Source organism: Colius striatus, chromosome 4 (assembly GCF_028858725.1).
Source record: "Colius striatus isolate bColStr4 chromosome 4, bColStr4.1.hap1, whole genome shotgun sequence".
Taxonomy (NCBI): Eukaryota; Metazoa; Chordata; class Aves; order Coliiformes; family Coliidae; genus Colius; species Colius striatus.
In genome coordinates, this window is record NC_084762.1 from 71,820,254 (window position 1) to 71,837,797 (window position 17,544).

Below are 17,544 nucleotides of genomic sequence, written 5' to 3' on the forward strand. Positions count from 1 at the left end.
AGTTTCAAGTATCTTTATGTACATTTTTGCCCTTCTTTGCTCTCTTAAACATATTTTTGTGGCTACTACGAACACTCCTTGAACATGTGTGAAAATATGTTAAAACGTAATTGTGTTCTCAGTTTAAAAAAATTTCAAAAGGAAAACCACACCAGTACTGTTTTACTGAATCATCCTCAACCAGGATCAAGTTAGAACTGAATTCTGAGAATATAAACACACAGTGTTTCTGCAGCAGTAGCCCTATCTAACAGTGTGTGATTCGGTACGTCACAATACAGCCTGAACCTCCTGTGCTACGAGTGGATTAAGAGCAATACTTAATATCATCAGTGACCAGTATTACAGAGGTTTTACATTCTAGAATTACAAGGTATAGTTGTTACTGTGGTATTCACAGCATTCCCGTCAGCTCATGTTGAGAATATCATTCATATCACAGCAACGCTGACTATCTGCAAATGGCAAACGAAAGGTTTTATAATCACAGCATGAATACACATGTACTAGCAGGAATGCTCTGGATAACACTGAAAATATGAGGGGTGAACAACATTTGATAAAATGTAAACTATCTCTGAAAGGGTTAACATTTAAAATCATGTTAAGAAATGGCCAACCTATGAGTTTTTTACAAATTCATACACTTCTGAGTATTCTGGCTTCTTTGGGCAAATCCTGCAGGAATTGGCACTCCTCGGTTGGAGTTTTGTAAGATTTCCATTCAGATAAATTTAACAGACACAAAATATCAACGTTGCTGTAGACTTTCTGATGTATGGCTATACCACTTATCTAGAGCCACAGCTGCACTCAATAATGTTATAGATCTTGTTTATAACCCACAATGTTGAAGAACCCTCATCTTTAATTTATCCAACTGTGTGTATTTCAGTATACAATGTCTTGATATGTGTAATTATTCACTATTAGGATGAAAGTTGCAGTCCTGCTGCAGTATGTAGTGCTGAAATTCTTCAGCAGAAATGAAGGAGTTGGATGATGTATTATTCACTTCATAGACCATCACAGTTCATCAAGTGAATATATATAAAGTCTGAGTCATTTTTAGACTTTCATAAACATGTATTATTCAGGCTGAAAAGAATGGTCCCATTTTATCACACACTCTTGGATACTAATGAGAGCTTGTAACCTGTTGTAGCTGGCTAATGCATGTATTGGATTACATTGCATTAAAATGAATGATCAAAAACTTCATTTGGTTTCTTAATTAAAAATATCAACAGAAATATATTGATCAGCTACTTCAAACTGTCAAGCTCAAAATGATTTACAGGGATGTCAAATTAAAAGAAGGACAAAAATCTTTAGCAGAAAAAAAAGGACAAAATGATGACCAAAATTTTCTTCAATTTCTTTTGTACTCAAACTTTATCTATGCTAAATTTCAGCTCAGAGTTTTTCAGTGAGAACTATCTATATCAAGATTGTGGCATAGTGTTTATGGCGAGAACTTACCACCTCAGTGATGACAGAAAAAGAAACAAAGGAACAGACAAGGTATCTATATGGCCTCTCTTTTTTTTTTTCTCTTGCTAGTGGGGATGACAAAATGTATTTGTTATAATGTGTTTGTTATAACCTAGATTACCTCATTTTAAAAAAATCAAACAAAACAAAACACAAAGAGGAATAACTGACACTTAGAATCTCTGCAGAAAAAAAAAAAATTACATGTTGAAGCACTTTTAATTAAAATACTGGAGGATTTTTTCAAGCCCTCCTCCTCATTTAAAAACTAAAATAAAAAGCCCTTAACAGAACAGCATCTCAAGACTCAGAGACACTGTTTATATTTTATTATAGCTTTGAATGTTAAGAGTTTTAATTTTGTTAACTAGATTACTACTAGATTTGAGGAAATCTTAGGATTGCCTTTCCATAAACTCCAAAGTATTTTCTGCCTTATATGTCAGACAAAAACACTTATCAACATCTACAATTGACATGTATGCTACATCACTGAAGTAATCCAAGTTTCATGTCTATGGGTCTTGGAGGTACTGTTTAAAGCCAAATAATCAAAATGGATGTTTTTAAATTGAAATGGACTCACTCCAACTACTTGTACTCATCATAGTGCACTGGTGACCATCGTGGCCAATGCCAAAGGTTGTGCCTTATGGCTTTTTAAGCAAATAGACTTTGCTGTTTCCAAGAAGTCATCTTGACAAATACACAAACAAAATCGTAATACAGGGATTTAACTGTATGTTTGATCTTCACTTTATCTTTTGTTCTTGTTGTGATTATGACTATTTTTTTATTGTACCATTACCTATAAAGTTTTGGTGAATGTCTGGACTTCCACTTTCTTTGGAGAATTTACAAAAATTCAGTTTCCTCATTTTTTTTTAACCTACTAACTGTATTTAAAAGCTCTTTTTGCATCACATAGTTTTATTAAAGAAGAGTGTTACTGCTCTTGATCCAGGGCCTTCCTCACAAGCATTCTTCCCAAATCTGCAGATGTGATCGACATTTCAGATGCCATATTTATGAGTCTTTCTTTACATTACATTTAACATTATTCGTACAAGCCATTACGTGAATGCTTCTTTCTGAGAAGGGCTCCTCTAGAGACTAGACTTATTAATGAAAGTTGGGAACAGCATTTCCATAACCCCTTCTTTCACTGAGTGAAGCTAATTTATAGAGCTATTGCCTCAGATCATTTGAGATACACTTAAGAAAGGTCTGTTTGTTATCAAGAGGCACTAAATATTAGTGATAACTCTAGAGATTTATCAAGAGGAACATGGAAAGGGCATTAGATTTGTTTTTCTGTTTTTCTATTTACAACTAAATAACTTTTCAATTCAGTAAGTTATTCTTCAGAGCAAAAGGGAAAAACAGCTTTAAATAAAACATAGTTGTAAAATAACACACAGGTACAATTCTAATAATGACCAGTTCCTGATGATTTTGAGTAGATGGCATTCAATATGTACAATTTTTTTTCCTCAAGATAAACATAAGACAAGCAATCAAGTTTGCTGTTCTCCTCAAAAGAGCAGAGAACAATAAAAAGGCATCACAAAGATGTGTTTCTTTACCATGCCAGCCATAAAAGAGAGGGATGGGGTAGAAGCTTGCCAACTTAATAAATTACAGAAAGATCACAAAATCAAAGCTTGTTTTTACACAGCAGAGTAGTTATGTGAGGTAATGTGTTAATGTGACTGAAGAACTGCAGGGGGTGAAAGTCCAACCTTTTGGTCTGCTCCTTTTAAGTGGGCCTTGCAGCTTCAGCCAAGCTCTGAGGGGCTCCGCAGTGAGCAGTACCCAAATCACCTCAGACACATCTGCATGAGCTGCAGTTCTGGACACAGACCTGAGAGGACCATGTGTGCATGGCTGTAGGCATTCCAGATGTTGTTTCTTTCTAATATTGAAAACATTTACAGCTGAGTAGTGCCTGTATCTTTCTATCTCCTTTCATTTCCTTAGAAAGACAAATTCCAACTTAAGTAATTTGATTAGAGAAGGTGAAAGCTCTTGGTTTCACAGTGCTAACAATCCAGAAGCACCTACAGAGGCAGGCAAGGGATGGAGATGGAAGGGATGGAGAGTCGGCACACATCTCACTGCTCTGCCACCCCTATCTGACAGTCTGTCCTCTTGTCCCACCGCTCTCAGATGTTGCTGGAAAGCAAATTGCGAAACATCTCCTAAAAACCCACACGTAAATTCTACATGTAAACAAGACATAAAAGTTATAGTTAATTCAGTAGTCAGCAGAGGAGAATATTTCATCAGAATACCTCAATGAAAGAAGAATCATAAGAAGAAATACAAACTTTGTTCAGCACTTAGCTGAACTGAAAGAGGACTGGTATACAATTTTTAGTGAGGATACTGTACCTAATGTAACTGGGTCTGGATTCACTGGACTCTGCTGTCTGGAATGACTACTGCTGCTGTTACCACCTTTTTTTAAATCTTCTGCATCACTGTACCGCCGTATCCAGTAATTAAGCTCCTCACGATCTGCTTCTTGACAGCGCCGTAGTACAGTGAGAGATCGCCTAGTTTTTTCCACCATGTCCATTATACAGTTTAACAGCTATTCACAGCAAAGAAACAAGAAGGAACATTTTATTCAAAACTGACAGAAAAATGGAGAAAACATTAACGTGTTGCACGCCTGGGTTTTATTAATGAAGGAGTCCCTCCCTGTTAACTCAAATACAGCTAAAAATCTCTAGTCTTGTTTTAAAAATGACAATCCCTTCCTGTTTAACTGGTGATGCCAAACTGCAGAGCTATAGATTTCTGGAGGAAAGGGCAAAGACAAGGAAGAAAAGACTGAACGAATTGTAGTCATACCACTGATATCACATGGCACCAGAGAGGTCAGGAGATTTGGTCCAGAACTGGTGCCTACATATATTACATAAGCTAATAAATTCAAAGACAAATCCAATGTGTCCCAGATACAGGGTTACAGAGCAGAGTCCATTCCCCTTTTGGCAGCCTATAATAATAAGGATAATGCAGCAGGCACTTAACAGCAAGGTCTGGTAGGAGCTACCTAATGGGGAACATCACACCCTCTGATTTAATTACCCATGTTTTCAAAATTTGTCCTGGGATTCAGATTTATTTTAAAGGAAATACTTTTTTTTCCTATCATGGAAGGCCTCCTTTCAAACAATTATACATAAATGGTATATTTAGCCCTTACATGGTCAAGGTGTTTCCACTCTTCTGCCCATTCTCTGTCAGTTAGCCTGTGATCAATCATTTCTTCTTGACGTGTGCCATGCAATCCTGCCAAGAAAGAGCAAATCATGTTTACAATGTTGGGAGTCCCTGGGAGGTGGGGAAACAAATAGAGTCTATCAGACAAATATTTCATACATTGCCTGGTTTAGTATCAGAAATGACACCACAAAAATAAATGGTTGCTTAAAAACTTTGCTCTAAGTTCTCTTTTGCATTTTTCTCCACACAAGATACTACTGTTCTTCAAGTTCTGTAGGTTACAAGATGATCTCTCAAAAATGGACATAACCCTTTCTTCCCAAATACAATTATAATATACATATAAGAGAGAATATAATATGTAATTTTTCATTTGCACTACTTGAAGAAGTCAGCAAGATAATTCTTTGGTAACTCAATGTATCGAATACTAGCTGTACTTCAGAGAGTTGAAAAAATATTAGTATAAACTCAATGTTATTTCATTAAATGCAGTAATTACTACCATGTCAACAGAGCATCATTAAGAGTTCATCCCTTCACAGATGTTTAAACAACATGTGGTTAAAATGTAGCACATACATCAGAGCAGCTGACAACATGATACAGCCAAGGCAGTATTTATTATCAACACTCAAGAGGAACCAACACTTCCTATTCGTTAAATCTCCTCTATACAGATGCTGAATATTTGTAAATGTTCATCTTTTATTGAAATTTGTTTAAAACAAGGAAGAATAGTAAGTGCAGATGTGAAGCAAGCCCAGCAAATCCAAGAGCATCAGACACCTCGTCAAACCAAAACATGCTGCGTGGGGTGTGGTTGGTGCTTCTGCTGCTTGCATTCTCTGCAGACATCCCCATGCTGCACCATGCTCTTGAGATATCACACAGAAAATACCTCTTGAAAGGCTAACTTTCCTCTGGGTCTCAGCTGAAATCAAGCTACAGTGATGTTGCTATCATCACAAATGGCATCAAAAGAAAAATAAAATCTATCTTTGCCTGCCAGACACCTGAGTATCCATGTCATCTTCACTGCTGTGAAAGTACAAGCTGTTCCTCCTTCTGAGCCTCTTGCTTTAGAGTATAATGATACAATTCAATGCACTTTTTTCAAATATAGATCTGAAATAAGACCATTAGAAGCAGCTAAAAGGACATACAGCTATAAAGGCTACATCTGAATGGTGGGTATATTTAATCAGCAAAAAACTCTATTTACAGTACAGAATATAATTACAAATAAAAGAGAAATCTTTTTTTTTTAAAAAAAAAAAAAAAAACAACAAAAAAAACATCCCCCCTCAAAAATAAACCCAAAACTAAACATGCAGAAAATGAACACGCCTTACCCATAGGTCTGTTTCTGTCCCTGAGGTCCCTGTGATTGGGGTGTCTGTATGAGTCCCTGTAGTGGTGGGCAATGGCCATATCATCCAAACGATAATGCTGAGGTGGAGGTGGGGTGGGATGAGGCAGACCATTGGGCTGATAAGATAAGCCATTATTTGGACTGTACCGCTGGCCTGGGCTAATAGTGCAGGGCCGCTTGCTTGGATGCTCTGAGTGCAAAGGCTCTCTGTCAAAGCCATTTTCTTTGGTTCTGAAAAACAAAGAAAAGGAACTTGAATTCACTGAGTGAGTACAGCTACTCAGGAACATGCACCTCCACCTACATGTGCAGCTTCAGGAACTAAAGTTTATTCTTTCACTTTGCTCCAAGTGTGTGGTGTTGCAAAACACCGTTCATTCAAAATATAAAAAGGATACATCCACCTTGTCTGTCCCTCTAACTAGAGAAATACTATCAGGGTGAGTCTTCCAATGAAGTGGCTTAAAGAAGGGAGCTGGGGAGAAGCAGCCTTCACTGAAATCATTGACTAGTGGGAAGACACATATGTAATTGCAGAGTTGAAACCATCAGCTGATACACAAACTCAGAGGCCAAGAAATTCCTACTTTCAGTAGTGCTGTTGCATATAGTGATTAGGGGAAATGCATAGTTCAGTAAATGTGGGTTTTTTCAAGAGAATACGATGCAGTCTTAAAGTAGCACATGTCAGCGTGCTGAAGGTCAGCTATACATAATGCCTGGATAGGCTCTCATCAAAATCAATGTACACTAAGACTTTAGGCAAGAATGACTCCAGATGATGAGAAATGCCTTTTTTTAGAGAGTTCTGTACCATCTGTGCCATTTCAGTCAAAGTTGTTGTGACTGTTATTAATTTTGCAGGAAGATGTTAGACTCAAATCCTCAATAACATTTGAGATTTCCTTTGAAAAAAAAGAGTTCCCTCAACTAGTTCACAAACCCTTTAAGGAAAGCTTAGTTACACTGAGGTATGATGATTTTTTACCACTGGAATAACCAAAGTGTAAAAAATATTAGCTTTGAACAGAAGAGTTACTAGATATTTATATTACAAACTGTTGCGGTTGCATCCCTCCCTTTAAAAACCTTTATTAAACAGCTGATATATCCTAAACTTTTTTAAAGAGAGTTTTCTCCTCCACAGTTTACCGATGGTACAATATATATTCCTAGTAATAACACAATTTTTTGTCATTTTGACAGGAGAGTATATTTGATCTAATTTTCTGGTTTGCCTGCTGTTAAAACCAACTGCCCTTCACAAACCAATCAACCTCAAGGGACTGTCTGTGGGGAAACACTCAGTGTATTAATTGTTGCCCTCAATTGGTCCTCTTTTAATGTCAATGAGAGGACAGATGAAATCAAATCTTTGCCAATATCCAGTGGGAGACAGGATCAAAGTAAGATCTTGCAATTACCAGCAGGAAATTAAAAGATATGTTGCACTATTTTCAGAAGGAGTAAAGAGATTTTCCAAGAATGTCACCACAACCACTAATGCCAGTGAAGCTGCAAGTATATACATTTTTTATTATGCCTTAACTTGGCAAAGTGGGGAGAATCTTTCACCAATACAGTGGGACAGCTGTTCTAATTTTGGGCAGAGATACAAAAGACATACTTTGTTAAAGTGGAGTGTGTACCTTGTTCCAAAGCAAATGCAGAATGGCTGTGAAAACTCCCAATTAGGAAAACCTGGCGACCATCATATATTTTTAATGACTTTTGGCATAATAGAACTGCTTGCAGTAACTCCCAATAGGTAGGGATGTTTTTGATGTCTCTCCAAGACAAGTTTTGTGTTTGGTTGCTGGTGTGTGTTTACTATGCACAGATCTACTCAAATGCAATGCCCAGGTCTTTCAATTGTAAAAATACCACACAAGCAAAAAATGGACTTTCCTATACAAGCCAAGATATTCATTTGCCAAAGTTCACTAGTGTTGTGGTTAGAACGACTGCTAACTAAAATGAGGGTGGGAGGGAAACATCAGAAAGCATAAACAATTAAATAACTCCATTGATTCTTTTTGATCACTCAGTGCAGGAAAAGCAAAATGGAAAACTGTGACAAGTAGGAATCCACTTTTACTTTTCTGCACCATAATTAGATGTTAAAATAATATCTTTTCATACAAATACACATATTTGCACCTTACTGTACCAGCACTTTTCTAGGGTTTTTTAGGAATGATTTGTACCTAATTACCTTAACTGCAATGCACAGCATTAGCTTGGAGAACACATCAGCATATCTGTTTTATTCTAGAGCCCCGAGTTTAACTAATACAGAAATTAACATTACCATTGAAAATACACATACTGAAATTAAGCTCCTATTTTTTCTGTCATGCTGGGTAACAGCTGTTAGGTCTTTTCTGAGTGTTAAAATCTTAATTTGAAAGTTCCTTGTTATACTTTGTGCACTGACCAAATAAATAACTTAGCAGAAGACCAGCATGAGACTGTACATAAATTCGTTTTTTTGTTTCTGACCATATAAAATATAGCAATTTCCCAAGTCTCATGATTAACAAATTTACTATATCTTAATATACTGAATATAGTGATAAAAGACTAAAGAGTGCCATAATTCAGATGCCCTGAACTCAATCTATTGCTCTGCTTCTGATCTATTCATTCTTTCAGGTTTCACTCCCTTGGGACAGCAGAATTTCCCCAGGGGCCAGAGGAAGCACTCCTGTTTCACAGTAAATGGCAGATCCATGTGAGTACTAGTTCCAAATCCAAATCCACCACAATTTTAATTTGATTTAATCTGATCTTTATATGATCCACACTATTTTGCAAAGCAATGACAAGGTGGAGAGAGGAAATAACATTGAATGTGTATGAAGTCTAAGTAACACATTTTCTTGTTTTTCGTTTTCTTGCTCTTGTTGGTCTCTTTTCCTTGATGTGCACATAAATTGATACTGTTGTGTGGAAAATTGGCAATATGATAAAGTTGGAGTCCTTCAGCTATAAACATGCAAGGGGTCATTTTACTTGGAGTCATGATTCACTCAGATTAAAGATAGCTGAACAGACACTAGTCATTAGTCTATTCCCATTTAACAGACTTCATGTTGCTTTTAAGTTCTCATTTCAGTTTTAAATTATTGCAATTTATAGATAATTTCCAGGGCAGGAAATCTGACTATGCAAAACTGCCCTGGATGGAAAATTAAGTTTCACCTGGTCAAGAGCATAACACCAATTTCTATGAACAATGAAGTCAGCTTGAAAGAAGGAGGCAAAGTTGTTCATCTGTTATTTGTGCAAGACGGTTTGATTTAAATTGGATTTCCACCAATAAAGTCTTGATGACCCAACAAGTGATAACGTTTTGTTGGAATAAAAGACTTATTTTGTTTATAATTTTGTGTTACAGATTAATATTGCCTTGCTAATAGTTAATATTAAGAAAATTAGTTTAAAATTCCTTGTAATTACACATTGCTTAAAGGGAACATAGTTGTAAGAGTTGTGAGCATCCTTCACCTTACTGAAATGTGGAGGAGCTTCTTGGAATAAAGATTTCCCTAACAGAACTATGAAAGCCAGTCTCTGTGCCCAGGAATTCCCTGTCAGTGGTGCCAAGTGTACAGCAAGCACAGCAGTATATTCTAAAATCTCCAAATAATCATGGCCACTTTTGTTTTCTTCTCACTGAAAATTAGAGCTCTTCTAACAGATTTTTTTGCTATCCTGTATCAACTTTGTAGACAACTGTCATAAATACAGAGTCACTATATGGCATGCTCATGTGCCATACAGCCCTTCCCAGCAAGCTCAAAGGATGACTAATTAGCAAAAAGACTTGTGGTTAATGTATTTTAAATCATGTTATTTATAACTAAGCATCATTCACCAAAATAAAAACTCATACTGGTCCAAGTTCCTTTGCTTTACTACAGTAGAATGTAAACTCCAAAAGTTGTAAACAAAATATAGTGAATACTTTGTTCATGACATGTCATGAACAAATTACTAAAATGTGTTGTCTCCTCAGGTGTCAGTTTTTCTCTCTTGCAGTGACTGATGGTTCCCAGTGTTATTACAGAAACAGATTGATCTTTTTAATGAGCTAGTTTAATAGACTCCAAAATCTCACCGTGGCTGCTCATCCATGTCAGACCATATGCACCAAGAAAACATTCAGTAAAACACAAAGCTCTGCTGTCAGATTGCTCTATAAAACCTCATATACAGTAGACTTGGATTTGCAGATAAATAACCAGAATTGGAAAAAGCATATGCAAAAAAGGTTCTGAAATTATAAGCAGAAAAAAGTACTGTATGTGGATTTTCTTCAATAAAAAATCACTAGGTGGATGTGATTACATGCAACACACACATTCCACTTCCTTTGCCTGATCCTTTACCATATTTTTCCTCTATTGGAATAACAGTATGCAGTTACCTGTGCCTGAAAGAAAAATGGAAATATGAAAGAATGTGTGTGTACATTTCTAATATATATCATTTAAGTATCATACACACACACACTATATATATATATATCCCTATATATATCTATAATATATATACATAAATAGACATATAGAAATATATATATATCACATTTGCGTTACATACAATGTCTCTACATATCATATGCCTAGAGAAGTGAAAGATACCACAATTTACTTTGGTGAGATTCATATCCCCTGAAAAGATTCTGCCTTTTATTCAATTTTTTTTCATACTCTAGCAATAGAGACACTGCAAACCCACCTCTTACAAGGATATCTCATTTCTTCCATTGTATTTTTATTAATAGATTTGAAAACTACCTAGACATCTAAACAAAAGGTATATATATCTCCAGATGTTTCCTTCTGCTCCTCTGTAAACAATTACAATAATTAATAGAATAATGAGCATAAAGCCAGACAAGCATTTGGTTTCAAAATCCATTCAGTCCAGGCATGCTCTGACTCTGAGGACAGTTTTTTGTGGTTGATTTACTTACATTACCCAAATTAAAAGGTTTGCAAACTCCCATTCAGTACATTTAAGAATCTTTCCCAAAGTATTTCATTCTTTCTATTAAACCTGTAGTATAAATGTTCTTGACTGCACAAGACAACTCCATTGAATTTTGTTCAGTCAAAACTACCACAGAAGTTTAATTTTTTTGTATATAGCTTTCATCACCATCAACAGAGAAGCAGGTGTGACTGACCAGTGACAGGGTTAATTCAATACTGCAAAAAGCAAACAATTTTTTAAGCTTAAGGCATCATTCACACGGGTGAGTTGGGCTGTCTCTCTTTCCAGGACTTTCATGACAGCAAAGAATCCCAGGGTCAAAAAAGAAATGACAGGTTTTTCTGAAACACTACTTTCCCAGAACTAAGGTCTCTAATTCCAAGCAGTGATCGACAGAGGCTGATGGCTGATAGTTTGGCAACTCAGAGCACGCAGTGGGATACCCCACACTACAGCCCCTTCCTGGATCCCAGGAATTCAAATGCTGATTCTTACCCACGACACTGGAAATTAAACTGTTTATCCCTTACCCCAAAAGTTGCATTACTATCTGAAGAGGAACTGAAGACTTGACAAGCCAGACAGAGCCTAAGAGAAACTTCAGTGGTGAAGCCAAAGGCACTGGCTTATGAGCAGAGACTTCCAAGTTTTAAGAGTACCTACATATTTTAACTAAGAAGAATGACTGAGAACAAAATCCATAAATCTCTCTAGGTCTAGGACTCAGTTTTAATTAAAAGATGAAGGCTGACTTTAAACTCCAATATTCTTCTCATCTGCTGGTCCCCTTACAGGCTACTCCTATGCCCTTTTTGCTGTAATACCAATACATGTTCTTTTCATTAGTAAGTTCTTGTACCGGTCTTTACTTGTACTATTCATCCCCTCCTGTGCAACCAGGATTGAAGGTACCACAAGTGAGACTGTACTTATCTTAAAATAACAAAAATTTGGCACTGTCAGACTGGGTCTTACAGGGGGTGGAGCATTATTCCAGAATGCAAAGGAATAAAATCAAAGAAAATATTTTATTACTCACTTTTTCTTTGTAGCCTTATGAGAAGCGAGCAGTAGTGCTCTCATCAATAGAAAAAAAGGTGAGCTAGGGCTGTCAGGAAGGCAAATCCTTTTTCTCCCTGTATTCTATCAAGCCAGATCTCACAGGCTTAGGAGATAATTTACTTGTAGGCAAAACACCGTGTTTGTCATTGACACTGGACTACAGATTGCTGATACTGAAGTAACTCACAAGATGCACAAGACTTTAAGAGGCCTCTTCAACAGATGTTTTGGCACACTACTTTGCAAAGATTGAGGAGATGCAGTAGAACTACTCCAGACAGCTAAAATTCAGCTTTGTAAAAGTTATCTCTTTGCACGGAGTAAGAGACTACATGGAAACTGTCTGAAAATTAATCATCTTTCTAGGTTGCAGTTAGCAGGTTTGCATCATCACCAATGGTTGTTTCAGTTTTGTCTAGCTTTCAGGGGAAAATAGTGAAAAGAAGGCGCACAGAAAAGAGCTTCTCTGCTCTTTTATAAAATATAACTGCAAGAGTAATTTTCTTGTAACACTAAACAAAGAATTTTACTCATGTAAGAAAAACTCTTACATATCCCTAAAGCTATTGTACTTCATACAAGTGCACTCACTGGCCCTGTTTCTGTGTGGACTCTTTCTCAGCTCAACAACAAAACAGATTTCAGTGAACATTTCTCCTCTTTGGAAAAAAGAACTTTATGCATATTGGATATATGGATACAGAAATATGGCACAGCAGGAGTCAAAGCCCTGACTGCACTCTAGAGCTTGCCTTGTATTTTCCAGTATGAAACAGTAAATATGGGGAAAGTGACTACGGTTTAAGTTTAGTCGCAATAAATTCTGAAATACAAAGGACTGGCATCTGGAGCTGGAGTGAGCTGCTAAACATTACTTTATGCTCCACAGAAATAGTGCATACCACACAGTAGGGTAGTGGCCAGTCAGTATCACTTCTATGTGGATATGACCACAGAGAGTCCTCAAGTGATTTTGCTGCCTGAAATCAGTGTGTGCATATATCATATTTATACACACAGAGATATATCTGTACACATACATGTAGCTATGTATATACACATATGTATGCATGTATATATATGTACACATGCATAAGCAGGGCCTTTTGCAATAGGACGAGGTACTGGTTTTGAACTAAAAAAGGGTACATTTAAATTACATATAAGGAAGGCATTTTTTACAATAAGAGTGGTGAAACACTGGCAAAGACTGCCCAGAAAGGTGCTAGATGACACATCCCTGGAAGGTAAGGTCAGATTGGATGGGGTTCTGAGCAATCTGATTTAGTTGAAGGTGTCTAGTTGGACTAGATGATATTTAAAGGTCTCTTCTAACCCAAACTGACTCTATGATTCTACACCAGAATACAAAGATGTGTTGCACAGCTATAATGAAGGCAGGATCCATACCGAGGGAACACCAGCCAAGTTCCCCCCATGCACCACATGCTCCTTCCCTTACATTTGCGCCATAGGAGATGTCCGAGCAGGGTGCAACAGGTGTGGCGGTAGCTCACCTGTCTGGAGTTCGCCTCTTCCCGTTTTCGTTCACATCGAGAAGCAGCTCTGAGGAGTCAACAGGTGAGGTGGTGCTGGCATCCAGAAGCAGCTGTTCGTGCTGGGCGAGGTACTGGGCTGGGTTCTGCTTGGCTAGCCTTGCACAGTGCAGCAGCTCCCGCTGCAGCAGGGGCAGATTGGCCTGCAAGAATGTTGCACACATTAGAAGGGCAGCTTGCAGGCAGTTTCAACAGAGGTGAAGCAGAAAAATCAGAAATCAAAAGAAAGCCTGCTCTGAGATGAACTTGTTGCAAGCATCCTCAATTAGATTTGTTGTGATCGGTTGCCTGAAAGCAGCCAGCCTCCTTAGGGGGTAAAGTTGTGGCAATGGTGAGTATGCATGGGAGGATGGGAGTTTACTAAAAATGGGAAAGACAACTATAAATGCTGTGAGAAAACCAGGTCTGAGTTCCACATCTTTATAAAGGAAAAAATGCACTGTCCTGGCAGACTTCATCCTCTTCTTACTGTCCAAACCCTGAGTTCCTATGGAGGAGCATTTTTCAAAAGGTAACAAACCTTCAGTATTTCTTTCCCATTCAGACTGCAGTTGGTACTTGAAAATCGTTTGAAACCGTAGGATCTGTAGCTTTGTAATTTGCCTCAGTCGCCATCTTTCAAGGGCCTTGGGGAGAACAGGATTGCCCTCAGCTTTCCCATTACACTTGCAGTTACTCATTAAGATAAAGATTACAACAAAATCTCACATTTCAGAGCTTCAGTTAATCACCCAGAGGGCTACAACCCTCCTCCTACACAGGTATAGCTTCAAGTATTCTTAACCTTACTCTCAGGGCTCCACTGGGACTTGGGTCATGGGCTAGAGACTACGAAGACTCAGACAAAGATAAGTCATTGATCCCTGGGTGGCACATTTCACACATCTACTGAGGTCATATTTAGTCATACTTCTTGACAGATTTGGGATTCAAGGAAGGACCGTAAGGACTATATGTCCTTCCCCTCAGTGGAGATAGTTAAGCATCCTGGGAAATATCTTCCTTTCTTTGCAGCACATGCATATAGTCCAGTCACTTCTTAACTACTTAATCGTGCCAAAAGGTGATGTGCTCTGACCTCTCTTGTTCCATGCCTAGTGCACAACGACTTGTTGCCCGGGGATTTTCAAGTATTAGGTTAAGTTTCAAGACTTTTTAGTAAATTAGACATTAGACAAAGAACTCCAATGGTCCTCTTTGCTTTAGAAATTACTCTCATGGGGCGAGGTGGGGAGGGGGGAGCTCTGAAACTAATATGCAGGGAACCAAGCACAAAATGCCAGATGTCCTGATAAGTTTTGAGCACCAGATCTTGATAGATTTGTTTTGCTAGCATTATAACAATGGAAGATGCTCCAGCACCCAATGCTGTAAGAATACACCACTGTGAAACAAAAAATGCCAGAATAGGTTCAGAACATATAAACCCTTCAAGAGCCAAAAAATCCCAAAAAACCAAAACAAACAAAAAACCCCAAAACAACAACAAAAACACCCGAGCAATTGCTATCCCTTATTCATCTTAGGATGGAAAGACAGTTGGTTGTGGAACACAAAGTATTCTGAGACCTTCAGATACCACAATTTTTTTGTGAAAGCACCAAAGAAATATCTTATTTTGGTTATTATCTGTCACATTTTTTGGCCAGGGCTACCACATACCAGAGAGAGGTACTGAATGGTTTTGTGAGCAGGGTTTTTCACTTGTTTTAATTTCATCCTTGTTTTTTTTTAAAGTTTACAAAGAATCAAAGTCAAGACACCCAGCTACTGAAACTGCCTCAAGTGGCAAAAAATATCAAAGTATATTTATAAATAAATATCTAGAGAAAATAATAGGATTAGACCTAGGATTTTAATAGTAGTGAATACTTGGAAGTTGTATCATCACATCTTGGCATGCCTGTGATGTAGAAATGTGAAGTCTCCACTTTGCTGTTGAGAAGTCAAGGTAAAAACAGTGCGCTTGTGTTCCTTATCCACTATCACAAATAAAGGAGACTGATTTCACACATGGGCACTCCTGACTTATGCAGAGGTTCGGGTCTGACAGTAGATGCAGTTCTGTTGATGTGCAGTGGCACATTTCCCCATGATCACTGCTGGTTCCTAGAGGCAGACTTCTCCCCCTCTACATGTGAGAAGTACAAGCCAGTTCTCAAGCAGAAGCCTGACGCATGTGTTAGAAAGATTACTGGCTTGCACTGCCCTAAGTTTTTTGCACTTCAGAGTATGGAATAGGCTCCTGCTGTTGTTTTGGATTGGACCTTATATCCTTCAAGACTTAGGTGGTATCTTAGCCTCTGCCATCAGTTTTATAATCACAGACAGGGAGAGCTGAGGAGAGGAGAGGAGAGGAGAGGAGAGGAGAGGAGAGGAGAGGAGAGGAGAGGAGAGGAGAGGAGAGGAGAGGAGAGGAGAGGAGAGGGAGAGGGAGAGGGAGAGGGAGAGGGAGAGGGAGAGGGAGAGGGAGAGGGAGAGGGAGAGGGAGAGGGAGAGGGAGAGGGAGAGGATAGGTTTTACCCAGTTGTCAGACCTGTTTTCCACTTTGAATTGCAGCTGCAAAAGAAGCTAAAGCTCTAACAGGCTGTTTTATCATTTCAGTGCTCACTTCAGGTAATTAGTTAATAATTGTTCCTACTTTCTTCGACACTTTAGCGACAGAAATATTTCAGTGTGATAATTTAAATTAAAAATACTTAATTAGAACTTAATATCATTAGGCTTTGCTGTAAGTTTTTAGAATTGCAAGTTTAAAAATTATTCACAGGCATATTTTTAAAAAAAATTAAATTGGGACACAGTTTTGTTCAGAGTGTCTGACTAATTCAAAATCAACAAATATGTATTTATACGTATTGCTTAAAACAAATGTGCACTGCATGTCTATTGAAAACCAGTGTTGGCAGTACTGAACATGTACACTATGTACACTTTAAATTTAATAGACTACATCCTGCTTGACATTAATATAGAAAATATGCATAAAAAGGCTCCCAGCCAATGAAGGTTTCTGCAGGTGAATGAACTTATCTTCCTCTGAACAAGATAAGTAATTTGATGACTATTCATTATCTGTAATAGATCAGCATTCCCTGGGATAAGGCACCATACAAACACATGGTGAAGAGTAGCTCCTTTCCCAGAATTTTTATTACAGAGCACAAATACTGGCTTCCGACTGCAACGTAGGATTGGGCAGACCTAGCAATCTGTACTGGATCTAGACCAGGCAGGATACACAGTGTGCAAAAGGTTTCAAGAAGGTTTGGGGACTTGCCTTTGGTCAAATCAGAGGCAAAATTGGGAACAGAATATAGGTCTGGCTTCAGGACAAATCTTTGGGACAGAAGGAACTGCAGGGCCCAAAAGTCTCTCTCTTGCCATCCAGCTGAGAACCTAACTCTGGTCCCTGGGAAGCACTAGTGCCATGTTAGTACAGTCTTGAAGGCAAAAAAAAGCATCCTAGCTAAATTCGTTTGCAGATTGCTTTGGTCAACAATAAATATGTATATAAAAATTACACATATTTGCTGGGTGCTCTGGCAAGAAGTACAGAAAACTTTTCATCTGATCTCTGTTCAGTAGACAGCTTGGGGCTTTTTTTCCTGCCACGGAGTCAGTAGACAGTTTGGCTGTGGGAATACATGTCCTTAAAAGTTGCCTTTGAGCATTCAGCCATATATAAGCACATCTCCTTCACCCCTCTTGCCAGCAGACAATCCCTGCTTATCCAGAGGTGCAAACCCAGAGCATCTTCTCAGTCCACATCTACGCGTCCCTATGAAGCTGAACAAGTTGAAATCTGGCAGAATC

General features: G+C 38.0%; 1 protein-coding gene across 10 annotated transcripts in view; it reads right to left on the bottom strand.

Moving 5' to 3' along the window:
- The window catches only part of RUNX1T1 (RUNX1 partner transcriptional co-repressor 1), a 113,049-nt gene that overhangs the window by 23,562 nt on the left and 71,943 nt on the right, over positions 1-17,544 (bottom strand). For all 10 annotated transcript variants that reach the window (XM_061995755.1, XM_061995754.1, XM_061995753.1 and 7 more), the window contains 4 exons: positions 13,690-13,871; positions 6,087-6,337; positions 4,712-4,797; positions 3,889-4,090 (listed from right to left, as the gene is read on the bottom strand). In XM_061995755.1, the coding sequence (XP_061851739.1) occupies positions 3,889-4,090; positions 4,712-4,797; positions 6,087-6,337; positions 13,690-13,871 (721 nt within the window). The remainder of the gene's footprint in view (positions 1-3,888; positions 4,091-4,711; positions 4,798-6,086; positions 6,338-13,689; positions 13,872-17,544) is intronic.